Source organism: Panthera pardus, unplaced genomic scaffold, assembly GCF_024362965.1.
Source record: "Panthera pardus isolate Hobbes unplaced genomic scaffold, ASM2436296v1 HiC_scaffold_12, whole genome shotgun sequence".
NCBI lineage: Eukaryota > Metazoa > Chordata > Mammalia > Carnivora > Felidae > Panthera > Panthera pardus.
This window is the reverse complement of record NW_026526677.1, coordinates 5,426,902-5,449,011: the sequence shown is the minus strand read 5'-3', so window position 1 is coordinate 5,449,011 and position 22,110 is coordinate 5,426,902. Positions and strand designations below refer to the sequence as shown.

Here is a 22,110-nt window from a genome sequence, read left to right as displayed (position 1 = left end):
CAGGACGCCGTCCCGGGTCTCCACAGGTCCGCGACCTCAGTTTCTCTACTCGGCAGAATTCAGGGAAGCGCTGGCTGTGGGGGATGCTCATGGCCCCCAGACCTCCCTCAGATCTGGGATCCCCGTGGGCCTCATTTGTCCCCAGCCTTCCAGACTTCCTTTCCCAGCCCCACCCTTTGCAGAATGGCAAACCTGGCTTTTAGAAAGAGAATTTTATTTGGAATGAAAATATAGAGCCTGTGCCTCCCGCTTACTCTGCGGAAGGAGCAGGGAACTGGGGGGGAGATGGTCCCTCAGAGTATAAGCTTGCCTTGGTACAAAAACCCTCCACAGTAACAATGACAAGAGCCAGGTGGTGGCTCTAGCCTGGGCCCACAGGATGGGACAGGGTGTGGACTGCCCCCGAACCTGCCCCAGAGGCCCTGGGCAGGTGCAGGAGGCAGCCAGCCGGCGGTGGGACTTGCCAACAGAGGCTGGGTGAGAAGGGAGTGGAGGAGGAGGTGAGGGGGAGTGGCACCCCCTGGGCCTACGGTCCTAAGCGTCCCCATTCTCTACTCGGCCAAGCTGTTCTTCCAGGCGGCCAATGCGCTCCCCCTGCTCCTTGACCAGCGCCCTCAGTGCCCGGAGCTCCTGCATCACCTCCTCCAGCTTCCCAGCCTCCTGCAGGGACAGTGAGGGTGGGGGGGGGTGATAGGCGGTCAGGTGTCGTGGAGCTGCAGCCCTCCCCAGATCTACCAGGCAGGGGCCTGAGCCCGGCAGACAGGCGACGAATGGTTCGGGTGCACACAGCAGACCAGGGTGACACCTGGGGCTTCCCGACACGGCCCCGACTGTGAGGCACGTACCCCGGCTCCGGCGAGGCTGCCGCTGGGGGTGGTAGTGTGAGTGGCGACAGCTGATGTGGAGGCTCCTAGGCGGGCCGAGCTGGGGGCCACGGCAGGCCGGCTATCGGATAACACGTTGCGCCGGCTGACCTTCAGGTCCCGCTGTTTGCTGGGCACGTAGGCCTCCCGCAGGGAGATGAGAATGGGGTTGGCATCCCGCCCGCTCACCCACTCCTCTGCCTCCAGGGCCGCCTCAGGCCCAGCCGTGTCAGGGTACAGATCGTCCTGGAAGAGGTCCGACTGGGCAGGGGGTGGGGGAGGTCGGGATCAGTCAGGGGCCCAGTGTCAGGGTCCTCTCGTCGGGACCCTGGGCAGCCGCCCTCTCATCACTGCCTTGGCCTCCAGGCCTGTACCCTGCCAACCCATCCTCCGATGGCCTGGCCTCCAGCGGCCTCTCTCAAGCACAAATCTGTCATTTCACTTCCCCTCGGGACACGCCAGCAACCCCCTCAGAAGCCTTCCCAACACTCCTAAGCAGGGGCCAGCTACGTGGTTTCACGGGATCCTGGGAGCCGTGTAAGTCAGCCTCCCTCACAGCTCTGCTCCCTGGGACGTGCCCGGCTTGCACAACGGCCCACTCAGTGGAGAACGAAGCTCGTCCAAGGCTCTTGGCTGGACATCTGAGGCTAGGCCACACGGGACTGATGCCCTCCTCATGGGAGTCTCCCCTACAGCCAGACTCCCGTCCGCTCTCCATTCTCACCTCTGTTCCCCCTGCCTGGCTTATGCCCACCCTAGCCATGCTGTCGGTCCTGTGTCGCCTACTACAGGGAGCCCTCCACGGCTGCCTGGCTCCTGTCCATCTCCTGTGGCTCTTCCGGAGCAGGGCCTCAGCTCAACCCGTCCCATCCCTGCCTGTCTTGTCTGGCAAAGCCCAACACCCGGCTGGGTGTGACCAGCCCACTGACCACATCCGTACTCAACCGTGTCCCATTCACAGACCTCACGCCTGCCTGGCCTGTCTGCTGGAGAAGGGAGTGGGTGGGCGGGGGACCGGGTGGCCTCACCTTTCTTGGCACGGTCATGACAATGGGCTCACACTTGCGTTCGTGCAGTTTGTAGAACCTGGGAAAGGTGGGGGAGGGAGGAGCCATGGGTGGAGCCTCCCCCTCACTGGCTCCCTTGGCTCCCTGCACTCTCCACTCCCAGGCCTCGCCCCAGCCCCTCCACACTCTGACCTCTGACCCTGGCCCTGCTGTGGGCTGGTTCCTGCTCTGAGCAGCCTCCGAAGATCTGACCTTTCACCCTGGACGGCCATGGCCTGGCCTCTGCCGCTGGAGCCAGCCACCTGGGAGGCCCTTCTTACCGGGCAATCTCACACTTGCTGACCTCCAAGCCCCTCTTAGGCATGCTGCCCATGCCCCTCTGGGGCTCTTTGCTGGTAAACGTGTTCAGGAAGTGGATGTAGGGGGGCTCATCTGTGATCTCAAAGTACCGGATGCTGGAGTCACCCTGTGGCGGGGGAGGGGGCAGGGGTCAGCGCTCGGGCAGGCAGCCTTCTTCCCTGCTCCCCCGTCAGGCCTGCCCAGCCCCACCTTGCCACACACGTAGACCACGCTGGTGTCCGGGTCGTAGAAGGGCAGCAGGGCCCCGTTGCTGGAGTCCAGCTCCTGCAGGGCCATGGGCTCCTCGAGGTTCTCCTGGCACGTGGGGTGGGGGGCAGTCAGGCCAGAGTCTTTCCCCCACCTCTCCTCACCTTCCCAGCCCCCCATCAGGACTGGCCCCAAGCAGCCTCACATGCCAGCTGGCACTGCCCCCACCACACCAGACGGGGTCTCTCCCACCCTCCTGGATCCCCTCCACTCCCAGGATCTCACTTTCCTAGCCTACTGCGGGCCACTGAGCCAGTGCTGAGAAAGTCCCTACCACGTGGCAGCTGGGGGCACCAGGCAGCACCAGCTCTGTCTCAGAGGGACTTGTGCAGGTCACCATACAGAAGCACGGGGCTGTGGGACAGAGCACTTCAGGGGAAGGGCTGGGAGGCCTCCTGGAGGAGGGGGCCTCTGCACGGAGTCCTGAAGGGCAGCCAGATGGGAACAGGCAAGCAAAGGAGGGAAGGGCCTTTCGGTTGGCAAGAATAATGTGGGCTGAGACTCGAGGAAGCTGGAGGCAGTCGGGGAGGCTGGAGAGCAAGGGGCAAGGACAGAAGAGGTTGGCAGGGTTCCAGGTCCCGGGAGCCTCAGGTGCTAGGCTGAGAACCACAGGCCTCTCTCCGGGGTGACTCCTGCCCTCCTTGCCCAGGGTGGGGCCCAAGTCTCGATCAAGCCTGTCCCCTCGGGCTGGCCACGGCCACTCACCGGGTCCCACAGTGCCAGCTGCCGCTCGCTCATGCGGCTGAAGCCCGTGGTGAACACCTTGCCGTCCGCCAGGAAGATGGCCCGCATGGGACGGGCCCCCTCGTGAGCCCTCTCCCTCTCCTGTCCGGGGGACACAGTGGTCAGTACGGCACCCCGACAGAGCCCCTGGGCCTGTCCACTATCATCCTAGCCCTCCAGGGCCACGTACCGCCACCAGGGTGCCCCGGCGGGGGTCGATGATGCGCACGCTCTTGTCCTTGCACGCAGAGCAGAAGAGGCTGCCGTTGTGGTTCCAGCTGACGTTGTAGATGAGGTCGGGGTGCAGGCCGTCCAGGCGGTACAGTTCCTCCGCCGTGCCCACGTTCCAGACGAGCACCACGTTGTCACAGCCTGCCGGGCAGGGGGCCATCAGCCTACCAGGCTGGCTTGGACCACCCTCCTGGGGCCAGACCCGGCCTCTCGACCTCTGCGGTCAAGCTTTACCACCCGTCACATGGGCCCGGGCGAGGGTTTGGGGCTCCGGAACCGTGCATAGAGAGGGGCGGGCGGCGCAGACCTGCACTGAGTAGCACGTTGCGGGCGGTCGGGTGCCAGGTGACAATGCCCACTCGCTTGGTGTGCCCCTCCAGGACCACTACCGGCTCCGTCAGCGGGGAGGCCAGCCCGTTCTCCGGGATCTGCCACACCTGTGGGAGGGGTGGGGATGCCAGTGGAGGCCTCTGCTCGGCCCCGCTGCCCGCAGCCTCGAGCCACACCTGTGACCCGGGCCCAACCACAGCCCCGTGCCTCACCATGACTGTACAGTCCTCTGAGCCGCTGGCGATGACTTCGTCATTGTGGGGACACCAGTCGATGTCCAGGACGGGTCCCGTGTGTCCACACACCGTCGGGTAGGCCTTGTCGATGCGGCCCGTCTGCGGGCATGAGAGGGGCAGTCAAGGGTGAGCAGGAAATGTTTGTTGCCTCTGCCTCTGCCTCTGCCTCTGGCCCTGACTCTGCCTCGGTGGCAATAAAAAACTTTCTCCATCTGTGCTAATACCACCTGGGCAATAAATGTAGATTATGACACCTGTCCAACAGTGTGGGGATGGGCGAGATACGGAATGTGAAGTGAGCAGATAGGCCTGGCAGGTGTGGCCGAGTCTCCAGTCCTTCCCCCAGCCCTGAGGGGGCCCACCTTGCTCAGGGGAAGCACCAGGAAGGCACCCCCACCGCTGGCCTCCACGATCACCGCCAGGAACTTGGGGTTGACTGCGCAGAAGGTGCTGTCCCAGGTGACACGGGACACTCGAATATCTTCGTAGCACTGGTCATTCTTGACCGGCTGTCCGAACACATGCCGGAATTTGCTCTGCCGGACCACTTTGCGGAAGGACATGTCTGCAGGGTGGAGAGGCCTGGATCAGCCCTCACCCACCCCAACAACCCCCATCCCTCCCAGGGGCTGCATGAAGGGAGGCGGGGAGGATGCAACCAGGGGCCTGGTCGTCGTAACCCTCTTGGCTTTCAGTTTCTCCAGTTACAGAATGGGGTCACAGGGACAGACCCTGGCTGCCACCCCTCTAAGGTGGCGTCTGGGGGTGGGGGGGTAAATGCACTGACCCAAGGCCCCCACTGCTGAGTGGGGAGGGGCTTTGCGGGACCCTACCCAGGCCCCTCCCTGACTCTGGTATGTGTGGGGGAAGTGGGAGGTGCCAGAGCAGGGCAAGCTCCTCGGAGGGTCCTAGTCAGTTGCAAGCAGGCTCCTTCCTGCCCAGGATTTGGAAGTTGGCTGATGGGTTGGACAGCCACAAGAGGCAGGAAAGGACTCCTCTGTGGAGCCGCACTCAGCCCCAGTTCCGAGCCCCAGGGAATGTGCAGTGCCTGCAGGAATGTGCAGGGAGCTGCCGAGAGCCCCAGGCCGGCCCAGGGGGCCTGGCAGGACTGGGCGGGGGGGAGGGGGGGGGGAGGGGGGTGGTCAGGACGCCGCTCCCGGCCGCAGAGCATCCCAGGGCGCCTTCGGAGCGGGGTCCAAGGTGAACCAAGAGGGGACAGGCTGGGTGGCCACAGGGAGTGGGGACAGAGGGTGGGGCGCCGCGGAGGGGAAGGGCTCCTCGGACTCGCGACCCCCACCCCAGCCTCCTGCGGCCCCGCCCCCGCAGCCCAGCCGGGTCCCCCGCCCGCGACCCCAGTCCCGGCCCGCCGCGCTCACCGGGGACGCCGGGGACTGCGGCACCGGCCTCGGGCGGCTCCGGATCCCGGCCTCTGGGAAGCAGGAAGCGGGAATCAGGAAGTGACAGAGGAGCCGGGGGCAGGGGGCGGGGGGGCGGGGCGGGGGCTCGCGGGGGCGGGGCCGAGGTCACGCGCGGAGGGGCGGGGCGGGAGACTGCGAGCCGCCCCAGGAGGCCAGGAGCCCGGGGGCCAAGGGGGCGCAGGGGCGGGGCCTGGGCGAGCCCTGCCCCTCAGGCACCCGGGCCCCTCTAGGGCAAAGGAGCAGGGGTGAGGCCAGAAGGGCTGCAGGTGCGAGGCGCTGCCCGCCCGCAGACCGCTGCCCCTTCGCCATCCTCTCCTCTGGCGGAGCCCTCGGGAGTACGGGCATTGGGTGCAGCCCGCCGTCCCAGTCCCCATCCCCATCCCGGTGCATTCTTCCGGGTCCCCCAGCCCACCCCCCACCCACTCCAAAAATACAGTATCTAGTCTGACAGCCCGTGTGTTCACGTGCCTCTTTTTAAGGGTTACAAAAGTACACGCTCTTGATGAACAGTGTAAATGCACCAGCGGTGCGGTGTTTTAAGGGGTGAGCGGAAGGCCCCAGCCAACCCCTTCTTTCCCCTGAGCACCCCCGGGGTCTGCCGGGCCTCCTTATTAAAAATAGAAATGGGGACATGCCCTCTGCCAGATCGCTCACACCTTCCTTTCTCTTCCCGACCATCTCCCACGGAGGCCTAGTGGTCTGTCTGCAGATGTCTCCCTCCTAGCTAGCTCCTGTGACGGGGCCCAGACTGGCCTCCCTAGATCTACCCTATCTCTGTCCGTGTCCCACCCGGGGGCGGGGGGGGGGTGGGGGACCTAGGTGTCTCTGTAGGTCCGACAGGCAGATCTGCTCCCTCTGCCCCGGGCTGGTGTCCCCAGGGCACTGGCCGCCTCCCTCAGTCCTTCCTTGAGACCCTGACCATCACCCCTTGGTCACCTTTTTCTTTTTTCCCAGAAAAAGGGGGGTAGGTGGGAAGAGGAAGGAAGAGCAAAGCTAGAAGGGGGCTTATCTGGGGCTGCAGGAGGCCCCACTGTGTGTCTGACACAGGCTGGGGCTCGTACCCTACTCACTGCTTTCCTCCCCTGATGAGGAAACAACTCAGAGAGAGGGGTGCCTGCCCCAGGTCACCCCGCCGAGATTTAGTTCCCATCTGTTTGGCTCCAAAGTCCTTGCTTTTCCCTTTGTTCCATAAACCCTGGGGCAGGCAGACCCTTCCAAAAAAGGACAGGAATGAGGGTGCTTTGGAAGAGGGAGTGTCACATTAGCCTCTCTCTCCGTTGCGCCCTCCAGGCAACAGCCAGAGGTCTGTCTAAAGCCCAGATAAGACACCCCTACCCTAAGCCCTCCCTTCCCTCCTCCTTGTCACACTTGAAATAAATTGCGCCGTCATTGCATACCCCTCCCCCGTTTGTTACCTTCCTCTGCCCTGTCCCTGCATGTGGCCCAGTGACACTGATCCTCTTGTCCCCGAAACAAACCACCTTCCTTCCCACTGCGGGGCCTGGGTACATCCTGTTCACTCCATCTGGAAACGCTTCCCTCTGATTGTGAAAAGGCTCCAACCCTCACTTCCTCCAGGGCTCTGCCCAAATGTTGCCTTCTCAAAGGGCCCTCCCCAACCAACCCCTCGCTGGTCACTCTCTGGCCCTGACTTGTTCCCCCCATATCCTTCTTGATCACGATCTGGCGTCGTCTTGTGTAACCATTGTGTATTTGCTTTTTGTCTGCCTCGCCCCGCTAGAATGTCAGCAAGTAGAGGGTAGCACCCGGTCTTTGGTCTTGTTCCCCACTGTGTCGAAGCACCTAGAATGAGACCTACCGCTCAGCATGCATTCAATTCGTGTACGTTGAGTGAAAGAATGAACAGCAGTCCTGAATGTAGGATCGACGATGTTCGTATTCACAGCTCTCAGAATGAGTCTCTCCTTGAGGGGTACCTCTCACCTGGAGAAGGCGTGAGTCTCCCAGAAGGCAACAGGAGTCCAGCCCCATGGGGTGTGTTAGGGGTGAGGTAGATGGACTGAGGAACGTCAGGGATGAGCCCTCCTTTCAACCTCTGTGGCCTCGGGTGTACATGTTTCCTCCAAAACAAAACTCTGTGGGTCACCAGGAGAACTCCTCTTTATCCCACAAAGCCCTTCATGGCACTGCCCTCTCTCCTGGGTCGCGATTACCCATTATGGGTGAGATTCCCCCTCAGGGACCTTGGAGATGGGGCTGCCCCATTCTCCGAAATGCTGGGTTTGGAGTGGGGACCAGAGTTGATGGCAGGTGGCTGGCGCTGGGGTTTGAGTGCCTGATCTGCCTGCCATGTTGAAAAAGCTTTGGGACCGCTATCTGGGAGAAAGGGGAGGGACACTGCAAGACCAGTCCCTGCCTCCAGGGAGGGTGCACCCAATGGGGTGGGCCAGGGTGAAAGCATTTCTTGCAGAGGGGGAGGCAGTATGGTGGAGCAGACAAAGCCTAGCGGGCAGGATGCTCCCCCGTGGGCTCTGGCCCGTGGGTCAGTCCTGCTCCCAGGCCCGGCCCGGGAACCATTGTTATCACCCCCATTTTACAGACGCGGAAACTGAGTCCCAAAGGAGCCAAGAGCCTTCCTGAAGATCACACAGCTGGTGAGCGGTGGAGCTGGGATTCAAAAGACCGCCGAGGGACACCAGCGCCATGCCCCTAACCCCACCCGTGTGTCTCCAGAATGGAAGGCTGGCTGGAGAGTCGCCTAGCAAGTGCTCGATAAACATTTGCTGAAGGACCGAATTCAACAAATTCGTGCCTGTGCAGAAATCGCTGAACGGCGTCCGTAGTTCGGCCTCGGTGTCCACAGTTCCACCACCAGGACATGCCCTAATTATGCCCTTGGCATTGCCACCGCCACCAACACCGCCCCTGCCACCATTCGGCACCCCCGGGCTCAGTTCATGATAGCAGCCGCCCTTGCAAGGGGAACATGACCACCCCATTGTACAGAGGAGGAAATCGAGGCGAAGCGGCAGCTGGCAGCCAGAACCCAGATCTGCCCGCACCTCTCCGGGCCGTCCGCACAGCCTGCTGCCTTTTTAAGATGGAAACGCCCTGGAAGTGTCTGCCGTAGGGGCGTCTCTCAGCTGCTACAGGTCACAACACTGCGCTACTGGGAAAGGACTGGGGGAGGGGGGTAAAGGGGAAGAGGCTCGCGATTTTGGAACACAGGGTGGGTGGAGGGCAAGCGAGCAGGGGGTTGGTGGAGAAGAGTGAAAGGGAAGAGGGGAAGTAGGGTGGGGGGTTCCGAATTAGACCTTCGGCACTTCCCCGTTTTTCTTGCATTGTCTGCGCCTTGAGAGGGAAGAGGTTGGCTCTGCCCCAGAGATGCTGTGTGATGGGGGCCTGTACCCTTTTTGGAGCCACTGGTTCCCCAGGGCTCTCTGTCTGGACGTCTTCCCATCTCTGCGCGTGGGCTGAGTGCGTAGGAGGGGTTCGGATGGAGGCAGGACTGAGCACTCTATACCTGCAGCCCCCCGTGGTGGGGGCAGGGGGGGGGCAGGTGGACATTAGTTGAACCCTTAAGTGGAGCAGACGCTCTCTCAGGCCCCCTGGGCATCCGTGGCCCAGAACTGTCATGGGCACAGCCGATCTGCCCCAAAGCTCACAAGACCCCAGATGCCCAGGCCAAGGTGGCGCCTCCTCTCCTCCATCTCCAGGCCCTGCAGGGACTTCCCTGGATGCCGGCGAATGGAGAACATTTGTTCACTGAGCCCCTACTGTGTGCCAGGCTCCTGCCGTCACCGGAGCCCGATTTGAATCCAGGCTCGGTGGCTCTCATCGCCTCCGCTCCCGCTGCCTTGCTGAGGGAGGTCCTGCGCCAGGCTCACTGCCTGTGGGGGGCAGGGGGCTGGTGGACAGGGCTCGGCCAGCCTGCGTGGGCTCCCAGGACCCCAGGTTCCTTCTGGCTCTTAAATGCCTCCTTTTCTGCAGAGATTTCTTCCTTCATCCTCCTCACACCCGAGTTAGAGGGTGAGACAGGGAGGAGAGGGTGGAGGAAGGATTCCGGGGAGATCGGCACAAGCTCAGGGAAGTCACCCCTGCTGTCTTTCTCCCGCAGGACTGAGACTTGGGGGGGAGGTGGGCAGTGCGGTCCGGGGGTGCTGGAGGACAGAACCCAGCAGCACCCTGTCGGCTGTGACTGTTGGGCCACTGTGTGTGTGTGTGGGGGGCAAGCATGGAGAAACTGAGGGGGACCTGGGTAGGGACGAGACGATCATGACAAACTGCCTGGGACTTTTGGTGGTTCATTTTCACTTCCCCCAAGTCCTCCTGCCAGCCCCAAGGGACTTGAGGGGGGTTTCTTTGATGACTTCCTCCACGGCTCCCCTCGTCTCTGACTGGCTCTGGCTCTTCCACTGCCTTGATGGGCCTGAGCTTTCCCAGACCCTCAGGTGGGGCCTGCTCCGGGGGCTTCCTCTGGGGGGACGCTGCTGGGACTTTCTCCCTCAGAGTCAGCAGGCACCGCTGGGTTCTCAGGGGCTTCGGGGGTGGGATCTGCGGATGGGGCAGAAGACGCTTCATCACAGGGGCTGAGAGCTGGGCCGGAGGCAGGTCCGGGGTTCTCGGGGCTCACTTGTGGCTGGGCCACAAAGTCCAAATGGGGCTGGGACTCAAGGTTCACCTGTGGCTGAACTGAGGCGTTCAGCTGAGGCTGCATCACAAGATCTGCCTGTGGCTGGGCCACTGAATCTGCCCGTGGCTGGGCCACCGAATCCGACCGTGGCTGGGCCACTGAATCCGACCGTGGCTGTGCTGTGGGCTCTGCCTGTGGCTGGGCCACTGAATCCGACCGTGGCTGTGCTGTGGGCTCTGCCTGTGGTTGGGCCACTGAATCCGACCGTGGCTGTGCTGTGGGTTCTGCCTGTGGCTGGGCCACTGAATCCGACCGTGGCTGTGCTGTGGGCTCTGCCTGTGGCTGGGCCACTGAATCCGACCGTGGCTGTGCCGTGGGGTTCCCCCGAGGCTGGGACACAGCGTCCGACCATGGCTGTGCTACGGGGTTCACCTGGGGCTGGGCCCCAGCCACTGGCCCAGGAAGAGTCTGACTCCCAGGGTCCACTTGGGTCTGTGGCTCCGCTGGCGTGAAGCTTCCAGGCCGTTCTTCACAGAGAGCTGCCGCGAAGGAGGAGAGGACGGCGCGCAGCAGGGCCCGGAGGTCGGCGCTGGCCAGGAGGCAGAGGAAGGGACTGAGGCAGCTGTTGAGCAGGGTCAGGTAGTCGGAGTAGACCAGCGCTTCCCAGAGCAGGTAGCCGGGGTAGACGTCCCACAGGAAGGCCAGGTACAGCAGCTGCGCCAGGTGGTAGGGCAGCCGCAAGACCACGTAGGCTGACAGAACGGCCTCGGCCACACGGGCGAAGCCCCGGCAGGCCGTGGGCCTTGGCCGGCGGCGGCGGCAGGTCCGGGAGGCAGCAGCCTGCGTGAGCACGTGGCAGACGAGAAGCAGGAGGAAAGGCAGGAACCCCCCCAGGATCTCGAGCATCCTCAGCGGCAGCTCCTCGCCGTCCCAGAAGTCCAGGCAGATGACCAGGTCGTACCACCAGACGGCGGCCTCGGGGAAGACCAGCCAGGGCACGCTGAAGAGCGTGGCCAGCACCCAGACCCCGGCGCAGACCCAGAGGGGCAGGCGGGCCGGGCGGCGCCCAGGGTACCAGTGCGGGCACAGGGCCAGCAGGCAGCGGTCCACGCTGAGGGCCGCCAGCAGGAAGAGGCCGGAGGAGTAGGACACACCCCACAGGAAGTAGTAGAAGCGGCAGGCGGCCGTCCCCAGCGGCCAGTGGCCTCCGTGCTGGATCTCCAGGATCTGGAAGGCCGCTGCCGCCAGGAACAGAAAATCAGAGAGGGCCAGGCTGAGCAGCAGCAGGGCCAGCCGCGTGCCCGCTCCCTGCCGGGCCTGTGAGCCGGCCAGCCATGCCATGAGCCCATTGGCCGGCAGCCCCAGGAGCAGAAGGGCCACCAGGAAGACCGTGTCCCAGCCACCCTGGGGGTAGTCGTCTTCATCGTCCGGCTCCGTGCGGGGCCCGCGGCCAGCGGCACCCAGGTTGGCTTCCATAGCAGCGTCCGTCCGAGGTCCCCAGTGTGCTGTTGGCCACGGAGCGGGTGCCTGATGAACCAATGAAATCATGAGGGACCGAGTATGAGAGAGGGTGCTGTGTACCTCCAGGCAAGTCACTGTCCCTCTCTGAGCCATCGTCATCACCTTTGGGGCAGTTAGCCTCTGCCAGGGACTTTACACAGATTACCTCGCGTAGTCCGCAGACACTCCATTTTACAGGTGAGGAGAGGAAGGTTCGGAGGATAAGTGACTTGCCCAAGGTCAGAGACAGGACGAGAGGCGCCAGGACTGAGACTCAGACCTAAGCCTTCTGCCACGCGGAATCCCAGTGTGCCCAAGTAGACTGGACCGAGGCTTTTAAATATATATATACAAGTATATACATATATATTTTACATTTTTTTCTTTTTTCTTTATTTAGTTTTAATTTTTTAAATGCTTTTCTATAAAGATGTCATATCCACATCCTTTAAAAACAATTTTTTTAATGTTTATTTATTTTTGAGAGAGGGAGAGAGAGACAGAGCATGAGTGGGGGAGGGACAGAGAGAGAAGGAGACACAGAATCTAAAGCAGGCTCCAAGCTCTGAGCTGTCACGGGGCTAGAACTCATGAACCGCGAGATCATGACCTGAGCCGAAGTCGGTCACTTAACCAAGTGAACTACCCAGGTGCCCCTTAAATTTTTGTTTTAACGTTCATTTATTTTTGAGAGACACACACAGAGAGAGAAACAGAGTGCGAGTGGAGGAGGGGCAGAGAGAGAGAGGGAGACGCAGAATCCGAAGCAGGCTCCAGGCTCTGAGCTGTCCGCACAGAGCCCGACGTGGGACTCGAACTCATAAGCTATGAGATCGTGACCCAGAGCTGAAGTCGGACGCTTAACCGACTGAGCTACTGAGGTGCCCCAGTTTTTTCTCTTTAAAAAAAAAATGTTTATTTTTGAGAGAGAGAGAGAGAGAGAGAGAGAGAGCGGGGGAGGGGCAGAGGATCCAAAGCAGGCTCTCTGCTCATAGCAGACAGCCCGACGTGGGGCTCGAACTCACAAACCGCGAGATCATGACTTGAACTGAATTCAGGCACTTAACTGACTGAGCCACCCACGTGCCCCTCAAACATATTTTTAAAGCTGGTGAATCTTCAAATAAAATATTACAGTGGAGCCCCGGGGATGCTCTAGGGAAGACAATTTGAAAACCACTCGGTCGGATCATCGGATCATCGGATCATCGCAAGCCCCTTTCCTTCTGGTATCCTGGAGTTCAAGTGTTTAAGATTCCAAGAAGGGGAGGCTCAGAGTCCCGTGGGCCTGTAGGAGGCCAAGGGTGGGCAGGAGCCTGGGCCAGAGGAGGCCCTTCCCCACAGCAAGTGCAGCTCATGAACTCAGGGTTAGGTCTGCAACTCAGGGCCCGGCAGCCTGGGGCCAGAAGGGCCGTCCTGGAAGCAGCTGGAGCCCCTTCATCATCCTCCACCCCCACCTGTGGCCCCGTCCTCATTCTCACAGCTCAGGCAGGTGGCTCCTGAGGCCACCTACAGAAGGAGAAGGGGGCTCAGCAGTGTGATGATAGGGGCCTGCTACCCCTCCCCCCCCACTCCACCCGCCTTCCCTCACTGGCCCAGGGGGTTTCCCTTGGAACACGGAGAAAGTCCTCATGGCAGCGCTGAGCCAGGGGAGGAAGTAGGTGCCCCAGAGAGGCTGGATCCTGCCCGTGGCCCATGGCTCCAGCCCCTTGGCCTTCAGCCCAGTGGCTTCCTCTCCCGTAGTGCTCAGGCAGACCCCACTCTGCAAGCTCCAGCCTCTACTGGATCAGAGCCCTGGGCTCCCCCGAGCCCCAGCAGGTGAGGCCTGGCTTACCTGTGAGGTGCAGGCCGCTGGCCGGAAGGAGCAGGGGCGTGCCTGCCTGCCCAGTGGTCCAGCCATCTGCCGGGCCCCACGCCGGGGCCTGGGACATGGCGCCTGGCGGCGCTAAGGCGGCCGACGTGAAACCCAAGCTGAGAAGACATCAAACATTCATGGGCATGGGGCTGCTCCCTGGGAAACCCTAACCCCCGCTCAGCAGGGCCGAGTGACCAGCCAGGCCACCCCATCCCTGACAGAGCCACGCGGTTAAAACCTCCTCGCCCAGGGCCCCTCTGCCTCAGGGCAGGCTCTGGGTCCCCCCGGAGGCCACCTCCTCCCAAATCACCCCCATGTCCCTCAGTCTCTGTGATCTGGCCTCGCTTCCTCAATTTCACAGACCCTCTGCCCCAGCCACGATGTCCCCGTGAGGGGCAACTCTCCTATCCCTTCCCACACTCTTTCTCCTGAGATGACTTCCCTCGTCCTTGCTTAGCTGAGTCCTGCTCCTGTCACACAACCCGGCTGAGTCCTTGACTCCAGCAGTATTGCCCCCATTTTATAGATCGGGTGACTGAGGCTCAGGGAGGTGAAATGGCTGCGTGTCCCAGCTCCTGAGGCCACTTAGGAGCCGGAGTCCGAAGCTCACCATGTCCCGGCACCCTTGTCGCTGAGGGCAGTTCTCTTGACCCATCTGTCTCTGCCCTCAGGCAGAGGGCCGGGATTAGGGCCCGGAGCTGCCTGCCTCACTTACCCTAATCCCCCTCAAGGCTCGATCCCAGGCAATCAGCTCTCAGGGTAGGGGTGCGTAAGCAGCTTTATGGTCCCTGAGAACCAAGGGTGCTCCCTGGTGCTGCATCTCAGAGTTCTGTCGCCCCTCTCCACATGGCCACAGAACAGGCGAAGGGGCAGCGTGGCCCAGACCCCCAGAAGCCTCCTGTGGAGGCTGTGGCTTCCGGGAGTGGTGCTGAGGGCCTGCCCTTGACCAGGAGGAGGAGCAAGAAGGACAGGGGACTCCGAGGGTCCCGGAAGGGTGCTGGTGGCTCCGAGGAGCAGACCCCCATCCCTGGCCCCGAGGCCCCAGGGAGCAGCAAGAGCCTCTCTGGGAATGGAGAAGGGCGGGAGGGGACAGGCCCTGCAGCCCCCAGGCCAGCCGGTCGTCGCCAGTCTCACCGACACCGCTCTGGCACCCAGCACGATGCTGCCCAGAAGACATACGGGCCCCTGCTCAACCGCATCTTCGGGAAGGTCAGGTGGGGCCCGGGCTGGGGAGGAGGGGGACACACTTGTGTCCTTGGACTCCGCCCACCCTGCCCCTAGTACTCGGGCCTCCTAGCGCCTCTGCTCCAGACCCGGGAGCCTGAGCTGTAGAAGCAGGGTTTGGGGAAGGGTTGGTCTTGGGCCTGGCTGCGAGGCGGGCGGGGCTAGTCTTCAAACCCAGGATTCTGGGAGAGCTCTGGGCCCCAGGAGCCGGAAGTCGGGGGGGGGGTCATCTTTTCTCTGGGGGTCGTGGGACTTCAGCTGCCTTCTCCTGCCCTTGTGAGACTGGCCCTACCCAGGCCATCGTGGGCTAGGGCTGGCGGAGGCAGGATGGCCCCCAGGGACATGCTGGACTGTGCCTCTGCAGGACCGCGAGCTGGGCCCCGAGGAGCTGGATGGTGAGTGGCCCTTGCTGGCGGCAGTGGTGGGTGGGAGGTGTCCCTGAGCCGGGCTGCCCGGGCCTGACCTCCCTCCCCTGCAGAGCTTCAGGCCGCCTTTGAAGAGTTTGACACTGACCGTGACGGCTACATCGGCTACCGAGAGCTGGGCACCTGCATGCGGACGCTGGGCTACATGCCCACTGAGATGGAACTCATCGAGGTCTCCCAGCAAGTCAAGATGCGAAGTCAGTGGCTGACCCCCACCGGCCCGGGGCGGGGCGAGGCGGCAGCCATCTGGCTCTCTGGCTCTCTGACCCTCCTGAGGCTCCTGAAAAGAGCCTCCTGAGGTTCAGTGAGACCGACTGTGACAGAACCCTGGCCGCTCCTGGCGATTAAATGTCGGATGGGCGTGCGCTTGTGTGATTATCATTAGCTAAATTGTCAAATATCAGATTCCCTTCATTCCAGGACACCTGCATGTGCTCTGTGGTTTGCAAAATGGGATGTGGCTTACACTTGATGTGAACATTTAGCGCAATGCTTTTCTTTTCCCCAAAGCTGTTATTTGACCACCGGTGCTTTTCGTAATCGATGGCGTCTTAGAACGGCGGGACTACGTGGGCATACTCCTTAAGAGGCATTTATGGCTGCCCACGGGGTCCCAGCATGTGAGAGCCACCAACTGCACACCCCCGGAAGCACCTAAGAGTGGGTTCTCTCACCCTTGCCCTGGGATGAGGAAGGAGGTTTAGTAAGTCGCCCAAGGCCGTCGGCACCCAAGGTCACCCATGCCCCATCGACAGCACAGCCAGGGTTTAACTTTAGGGCTGCCTGGTTCCAAACCTTGGCCTCTTTCCCCCTTGACACAGGTGCTTCACTGAGAGCACTCAGGCACCTGGCCCTGTCATCTCTGTGGAGAACGGGGCTCCGACCTCCTACCCCCGTCCCCGAGGGCATGGATGCTGGGTGTTCCTTCCTGGAAGTAGAGCTGGGGAGAGGCTGGCACCTGGGAAGTCCTTTCTCGGGGCCCCAGCCTTCTCCATTGTGACACTCTGCCTCCGCAGTGGGTGGCCGTGTGGACTTCGAGGAGTTTGTGGAATTGATGGGCCCAAAGCTGAGGGAGGAGACAGCACACATGTTGGGGGTGCGGGAGCTGCGCATCGCCTTCCGAGAGGTGTGGAGCGTGGTCGAGTCGGGTGCTGGGTGGGCAGCTGGGCGGCGGACCTACTGGCTTCCCATCTGGGCCAGAGAGACGGTGGGGGGCGGGGCCCAGCCTCTGGAGGCCCAGAGCCCTGCAGATGGTGGGACTGGGCCAGGGAGGGATTGCTGGAGGATCCACCCAAGGAGACTTCCTGGGGGAGGGGCCTATTGTCTCAGCCTGGGAGGAGGAGGAGGAGGAGGAGGGTTTCGGTGGGTGAAGGTGGGGACATCCAGGCACAGGATGTGGCAAGGTGGAAACGGGTCTGGGCAGAGCCAGCTTTGGGTGGGAGGGACTGAGCCCTGCCGGGATCCTAGTTTGACAGGGACAGAGATGGACGAATTACAGTGGCAGAGCTGCGGCAGGCAGCACCTGCTCTGCTGGGGGAGCCGCTGGCGGGTCCTGAGCTGGACGAGATGCTCCGAGAAGTGGACCTCAACGGGGATGGCACCGTAGACTTTGACGGTGAGTCTCCTTCCCAGACAACCCCCCACCCCTCCAGCTCCCAGGATGATCCCAGCGCGTCCTGGGATCCCTGACCAGGACTGGCCCGAGCCCTGCCCTTCTCTCCCCCAGAGTTTGTGATGATGCTTTTCACCCACTGAAGTTCTAGAAGGGAGAATGCGTTACCCTGCTGGCCCCAGGCCAGCAGGGTTCATGCTGTACGCCCTCCCCCTGAGGCCTCAGAATGGAAGACCACCCAGCAGCCCTCAGGCTTCTTCGGTCCTACACCTGGCTGGAGAGCCGCTCGATGTCACCCACCCCCCTTCATTCTCACCTTCCTCCCACCTGAGCTGCCTGGAGGGAACCTGCACTCCGCCGTCCATCATTCTCCAGGGTGAGCAAGATTTGGATCTCTCCACACCCTCGGTGGGTAGCAAGCTCCCTGGCACCGCAGTATTCAAAGACAGGGGCGGGGCGTGGAGTTGGGGGGATTCTGGAAACATGGTGAATTGAGAGCGTGGCTGGATGCCTCCCACTACCCGTGTAAAAATGTTAAAAAGACAAAAACTGAACTTGAAAGAAAGCCAGGGATGACCCCAGTACTAAAGACAAAGCAAGAACTCAGAGCCGGGTGGCAGGAGAGAGGGGACAGCATGGGGGCTTCAGACATGGAGAGAGGTTCAGAAGCCTGGGCTCTGACACCCATGGATGACAGAAGACCTGTAAGAGGCTGGGGAACAGGACAGGAGCCTGAGCACCTTCCCGGGTCTCAGAGGGCTACCCTGTTCTTGAAAAGGGGACCAAAAGATACCTCCATCTACCAGCGTGAGGAAGTAGCAAGGGTACGGATGTCTAGGGCCTTGAGTGGACAAAGCTACCCTAAGGAACCTGGGACTCAGGCTGGCACATTAGGCAGGAGTGTGGTCTATCTCCACAGTATGGGAAGCTGAAGAAATAGGGAGAAGCTACCGGAAGATTACTCTTCAACCCAGAGCACATGGGACTTAACAAACAACAGCCCTGTCCTTCTGAAGATGAACTCATGACAAAGAATTACAGATCACATGGGAAAACAAGTCCCCGTGAGGGAGACGAGGCAGATGCAACAAACAGGAAAATCAGCACCCCCAAGTGTAAGTAACAGAAAAATCTGAAAGAGGCCACAAAGTCAATGCAAACAGAAATGATATAAAAGAAGGGAGAGAGGCCAATAGGTAGTAACGGGATGGCATGAAACAGAATAGGAAGATTAAAAAGAATAAAAGAATTTCTGAAAATAAAGGAGATAGCCATTGGAATAAAAAAAAAATCAATGGGTTGGTTAAACAGCAGATTAGACACCATTTGAGAGAAGATTAGTGAACGGGAAGCTACATCTGAGGAATCACCTATAAGGTAGCCCTGAGGGATAAACAGGTGGCAAATATTAAAGAGTAGTTAAAAATCATCAGGAGTCTCAGGAGAAAATACAAAGAATGGACACGAGGCAACCCTCAAAGACGTGACGGCTGAAACCCTTCCATAAAGACTTCCACAAAGACAAATGCCCAGATGGAAGGAACACAGTGGAGCCTCAGAAGCATGAACAGAAACAAATATATATCTAGATGCATTCCAGCAGAACTCAGAACACAGAAGAAAACCTTATATACAATTCAACTGGAGACAAAAGTCAGATTACTTACCGAGGCGCAGAAATTAGGCCCTACGAAGGCTTCTTCTTCTTCCTTTTTTTAAAAAATGTTTTATTATTTATTTCTGAGAGAGAGAGAGAGAGAGAATGCGAATGAGGAAGAGGCAGAGAGAAAGAGGGAGACACAGAATCCGAAGCAGGCTCCAGGCTCCGAGCTGTGAGCACAGAGCCAGATGCGGGGTTTGAACTCATGAACCGTGAGGTCATGACCTGAGCCGAAGTCGGTAACCGACTGAGCCACCTAGGAGCCCCTCTACAAAGACTTTTCATTGGTTACAATAAATGCCAGAAGACAGTGGAATAAATTGTTCAAAATGCAGAGGAAAACGATCGCCAGCCGAGAAGACTTTACCTCATTCAATCGTTATTCAAGAAGGAAGGTGAAATATCAACTTTTTTCAGGAAACAGAGGCTGATAAGAGTTTCCTACCCATGTGCTCTCATGGAAGGGAATTTCCTTCAGTAAGAAGGAAATTGAGACCAGAAGAAAGGCGGGTATGTACTAAAGTATGGTCAGGAAAGAGATCGGTAAACATATTGGTGGAGCTAAAGAGGCAGTAACGATAAAAAAGTTAAGTTGGGGGATTTTAAAAATAAGGAGGGACTAAAATAGACAAAATAAAACAGAAGACGGGAGGGAATTACTTTAGATATGCTAAAATCTTTTTCTCATCTTTCCTAGAGGAGAATAGATGCATTGGTCAGCTTTAGACTTTGTTAACCATTTAAGAGTAGCCATCAATACAGGGCGCCTGGGTGGCTCAGTCGGTCAAGCGCCTGACTTTGGCTCAGGTCGCGATCTCACGGTTCCTGAGGTGGAGCCCCACATCGGGCTCTCCGCTGTCAGCGTGGAGCCTGCTTCGGATCCTCTGTCCCCCTCTTTCTGCCCCTCCCCCGCAATAAACTTCAAAACAGTGCAAATCTTCATCTTTTATTTTGAAGCCATTAATATAACAGAAATAGAGATAGAATGTTCCCTTCAATGGTCCAATCCATAGAGGAAGAAAAGAGGGAAAGTGAATAATTCTTGATTAAACCAGAAGACTAGACAGCGGGCGGGGGGAGGAAGTAAAGAAAAACCTCATGAAAACATTAAAACAGAAAGTAAAACAGAGGGTAGGAGTAATCCCTAAACATATCAAAATTACAATAATTATAAGCAGATTAAGTTTTTTGGTTAAAAGAGAGTCTCAGTCCCAGAAGAAAGTTTCAATGTTCGATTGGGTTCCCTGTGACTGACAGAGACACCAAATAGCAATGCCTTAAACTGGAGAGAAGTTTATTTCTTAGGTGAAATCCAGCCGTATGGTCTTCAGGAACCCAAGCTCCTTGCACCAGGTGCTGGGGTATGCCCAAGTTTGTATGTTTTCCAGGTGGCACGATGGAGGCAGGAACAAGGAACAAAGAGGGACAAAGAGCGTGAACCACTTATACTCTATTAGGGAGGGCTCCTCACCTGGTACAGGGGGCTGCAAAGGATGCTGGGAAATGCAGTCTTTATTTGGGGTGGCCACGTGCCCAGCTAAAAACCAAAGGTTCTTCTACTGGGGGGCAGAGAGCAGCCTCTTCCCCACAGCGGAGTGTAGGATCTAAGGCACATTCGAGCAGCATAGTGAGAATCAAAAGGCTGAACGTGATGGCTTGCAACACAGATTTACCAGGAGAAAATGAACCAAAGAAAACTCATAAAAGTACAGGCATAGCAGACAGAAATGGGCTAGGAGGCAAAAAGCATTAGGGATAAAATGAGTCACAATTCACTAAAGAAATCCAACGTTCCTCGTCTGGACACAACTATCGATGTATTTTTCAACTGAAAAAGAAGCTGCATTTAGAGTTTAGATATTCATGATCCCCTGAGGATAGTGTTACTATCAACCCAGTTTGGATTTCAAACATTAACCAGCAAAAATCAAGCACTTTAAATTCTTTTTTTTTAATTTTTAAGACAGAGAGAGACAGAGCATGAGTGGGGATGGGGCAGAGAGAGAGGGAGACACAGAATCCGAAGCAGGCTCCAGGCTCCGAGCCGCAAGCACAGAGCCCGACGCGGGGCTCGAACTCACGAGCTGTGAGATCATGACCTGAGCCAAAGCAGGAGGGTCAACCAACTGAGCCACCCAGGCGCCCCTCGTGAAAACCTTAAATGTTGTGATTCAGTGTTCTGTCGACACGTTCCTATGGACTAAGGGTTGGCAAACTTTTTCTGTAAAAAGCCAGATAGTGTAAAGATTTTAGGCTTTGAGGACCCTACGGTTTCTGTCACAACTGCTCAGCTCTGCGGTTGTAGTTAAAATTGCCAAGCAGCCCCAGTCCACATACAAACAGGGATGGCTGGGGTGGAAATTTGGTAATTAACTGATTAAACTTGATTTATTGACACTGCAATTTGAATTTTGTAAACTTCGTTGTCTCAAGAAATCTTACTATTCTTTGACTTTTCCCCCAACTGTTACTAAAATATAAACGCCATTTTTATCTTGGGGACTGTATTGGGCCTGTGGGCTATAGCTTGCTTATACCTGCCGTAGTCTTATATGGAGACTACTTCTGGAATAACTTGGTGTTAAGATTGTGGAATGACAGAGGCACCTGGGTGGTTCAGTTGGTTAAGCATCCAACTTTGGCTCAGGCCATGATCTCATGGTTCATGAGTTTGAGCCACGCATCGGGCTCGCTGCTGTCAGCACAGAGCCCTCTTTGGATCCCCTGTCCCCCGCCCCCTTGTCTGCCCCTCCCCTGCTTGCACTCGTTCTCTCTCTCTCAAAAATAAAAAAATAAATAAATAAACTTAAAAAAAGATTGTGAAATGATAAAAAGTTATGAGCACAGTAGCAACTCTGTATTAATTACCTATTTGCTCACAATGAATAGTTTTCATAATTTTCCTTCTTTCCTGTTTGTTCTGATTATATTCACTGAAATGTAATTTTAGGTCTGGTTAATCTGGGAACACAAATTGTGGGCTTATGTTCTGAACGTCATTATTATCTCACTTTTCCAATTGTTATTTGATCTCACCACAGTATTGGTCCATGATGGATTAGAAAGGAACACTGATTCTTTACTACAGCTATTTTGAGAACCACTGATTTAGAAATTCCTGTATCCGACTGGTGCCCCCAAAAGTGCCCAGATTGGGGGCTGAGGTTGGGAAGTCTGGGTGGGCCAGGAGAACAGGAGTGGGAACAGGAGTCTGGGTGTTAACTCTTTCAGCAAAGTCACAGAAACGCAAAGACATTCTCTTGGCTGCTGCGGCACAGCCCATGTCTCTTCTCATCGCCATTCGTGTTTCGCTCGGAAGACAGAGTATAAACCTCTAAGTGTATGAACAGGATCTCCTCAGTCAGCCCTCCCTCCCTGGGGTGGTCAGCTGGGGACCACACAGGCTGGGTGCCCTCACCTCTCCCTCCCACCCCCAGGTGTCTTGGAAGCCTTGGGTTATGTTCCCAACCCTGCCCTTGGGCGAATCAGTCCCTCTGGATCTTGGTTTCCTCATCTGTAAAATGGGACCGAGGTGGTGATTATCAGAAATAACCTGTGCTAAGTGCTCAACGCAGGACCCGCTGCCTTCTAAGAGTTTGATAAATGGTAGCTATTATGATCTCAGATTTCAGGGTTCTCAAAGATTGTTTCCTGGCTCGTGAGATTCTGAGATGCTTTGGTTTCCCAAAATTCTGAGTTGGTTTGTTTCCACTGTTCTGTGGAGAGTCCTCGATCACGGAGGTTCTGTTACACGCGCCCTGCCTCTCATTGTCTTCACCCCTACTTCTCCCAACCCTTGAGCCCGGAAGTAGGGCAATGGGCGGAG

General features: G+C 58.4%; 3 protein-coding genes across 3 annotated transcripts; 1 reads left to right on the top strand and 2 right to left on the bottom strand.

Annotated features, from left to right (window-relative positions):
* Window positions 1–251: 251 nt before the first annotated feature.
* Window positions 252–6,850, bottom strand: CORO1B (coronin 1B). The gene is made up of 12 exons (XM_053899399.1): window positions 6,830–6,850; window positions 5,373–5,425; window positions 4,359–4,561; window positions 3,973–4,095; window positions 3,738–3,867; window positions 3,390–3,571; window positions 3,182–3,301; window positions 2,420–2,521; window positions 2,191–2,336; window positions 1,892–1,949; window positions 846–1,124; window positions 252–660 (listed from the first exon to the last, which is right to left on the bottom strand). Exons 3-12 carry the CDS (start codon window positions 4,557–4,559, stop codon window positions 535–537), a joined length of 1,467 nt encoding a protein of 488 aa, XP_053755374.1. The 5' UTR covers window positions 4,560–4,561; window positions 5,373–5,425; window positions 6,830–6,850; the 3' UTR covers window positions 252–534.
* Window positions 6,851–8,546: 1,696 nt separating this feature from the next.
* GPR152 (G protein-coupled receptor 152) lies at window positions 8,547–11,776 on the bottom strand. The gene is made up of 2 exons (XM_019415343.2): window positions 10,297–11,776; window positions 8,547–10,104 (listed from the first exon to the last, which is right to left on the bottom strand). The coding sequence occupies exons 1-2, from the start codon at window positions 11,626–11,628 to the stop codon at window positions 9,823–9,825; spliced, it is 1,614 nt and encodes a 537-aa protein (XP_019270888.2). The 5' UTR covers window positions 11,629–11,776; the 3' UTR covers window positions 8,547–9,822.
* A 2,157-nt stretch (window positions 11,777–13,933) lies between these two features.
* On the top strand, window positions 13,934–19,504 carry LOC109246854 (calcium-binding protein 4). Its single transcript, XM_019415169.2, has 6 exons — window positions 13,934–14,572; window positions 14,952–14,982; window positions 15,066–15,209; window positions 16,029–16,138; window positions 16,480–16,627; window positions 16,739–19,504. Exons 1-6 carry the CDS (start codon window positions 14,210–14,212, stop codon window positions 16,765–16,767), a joined length of 825 nt encoding a protein of 274 aa, XP_019270714.2. The 5' UTR covers window positions 13,934–14,209; the 3' UTR covers window positions 16,768–19,504.
* Window positions 19,505–22,110: the final 2,606 nt, after the last annotated feature.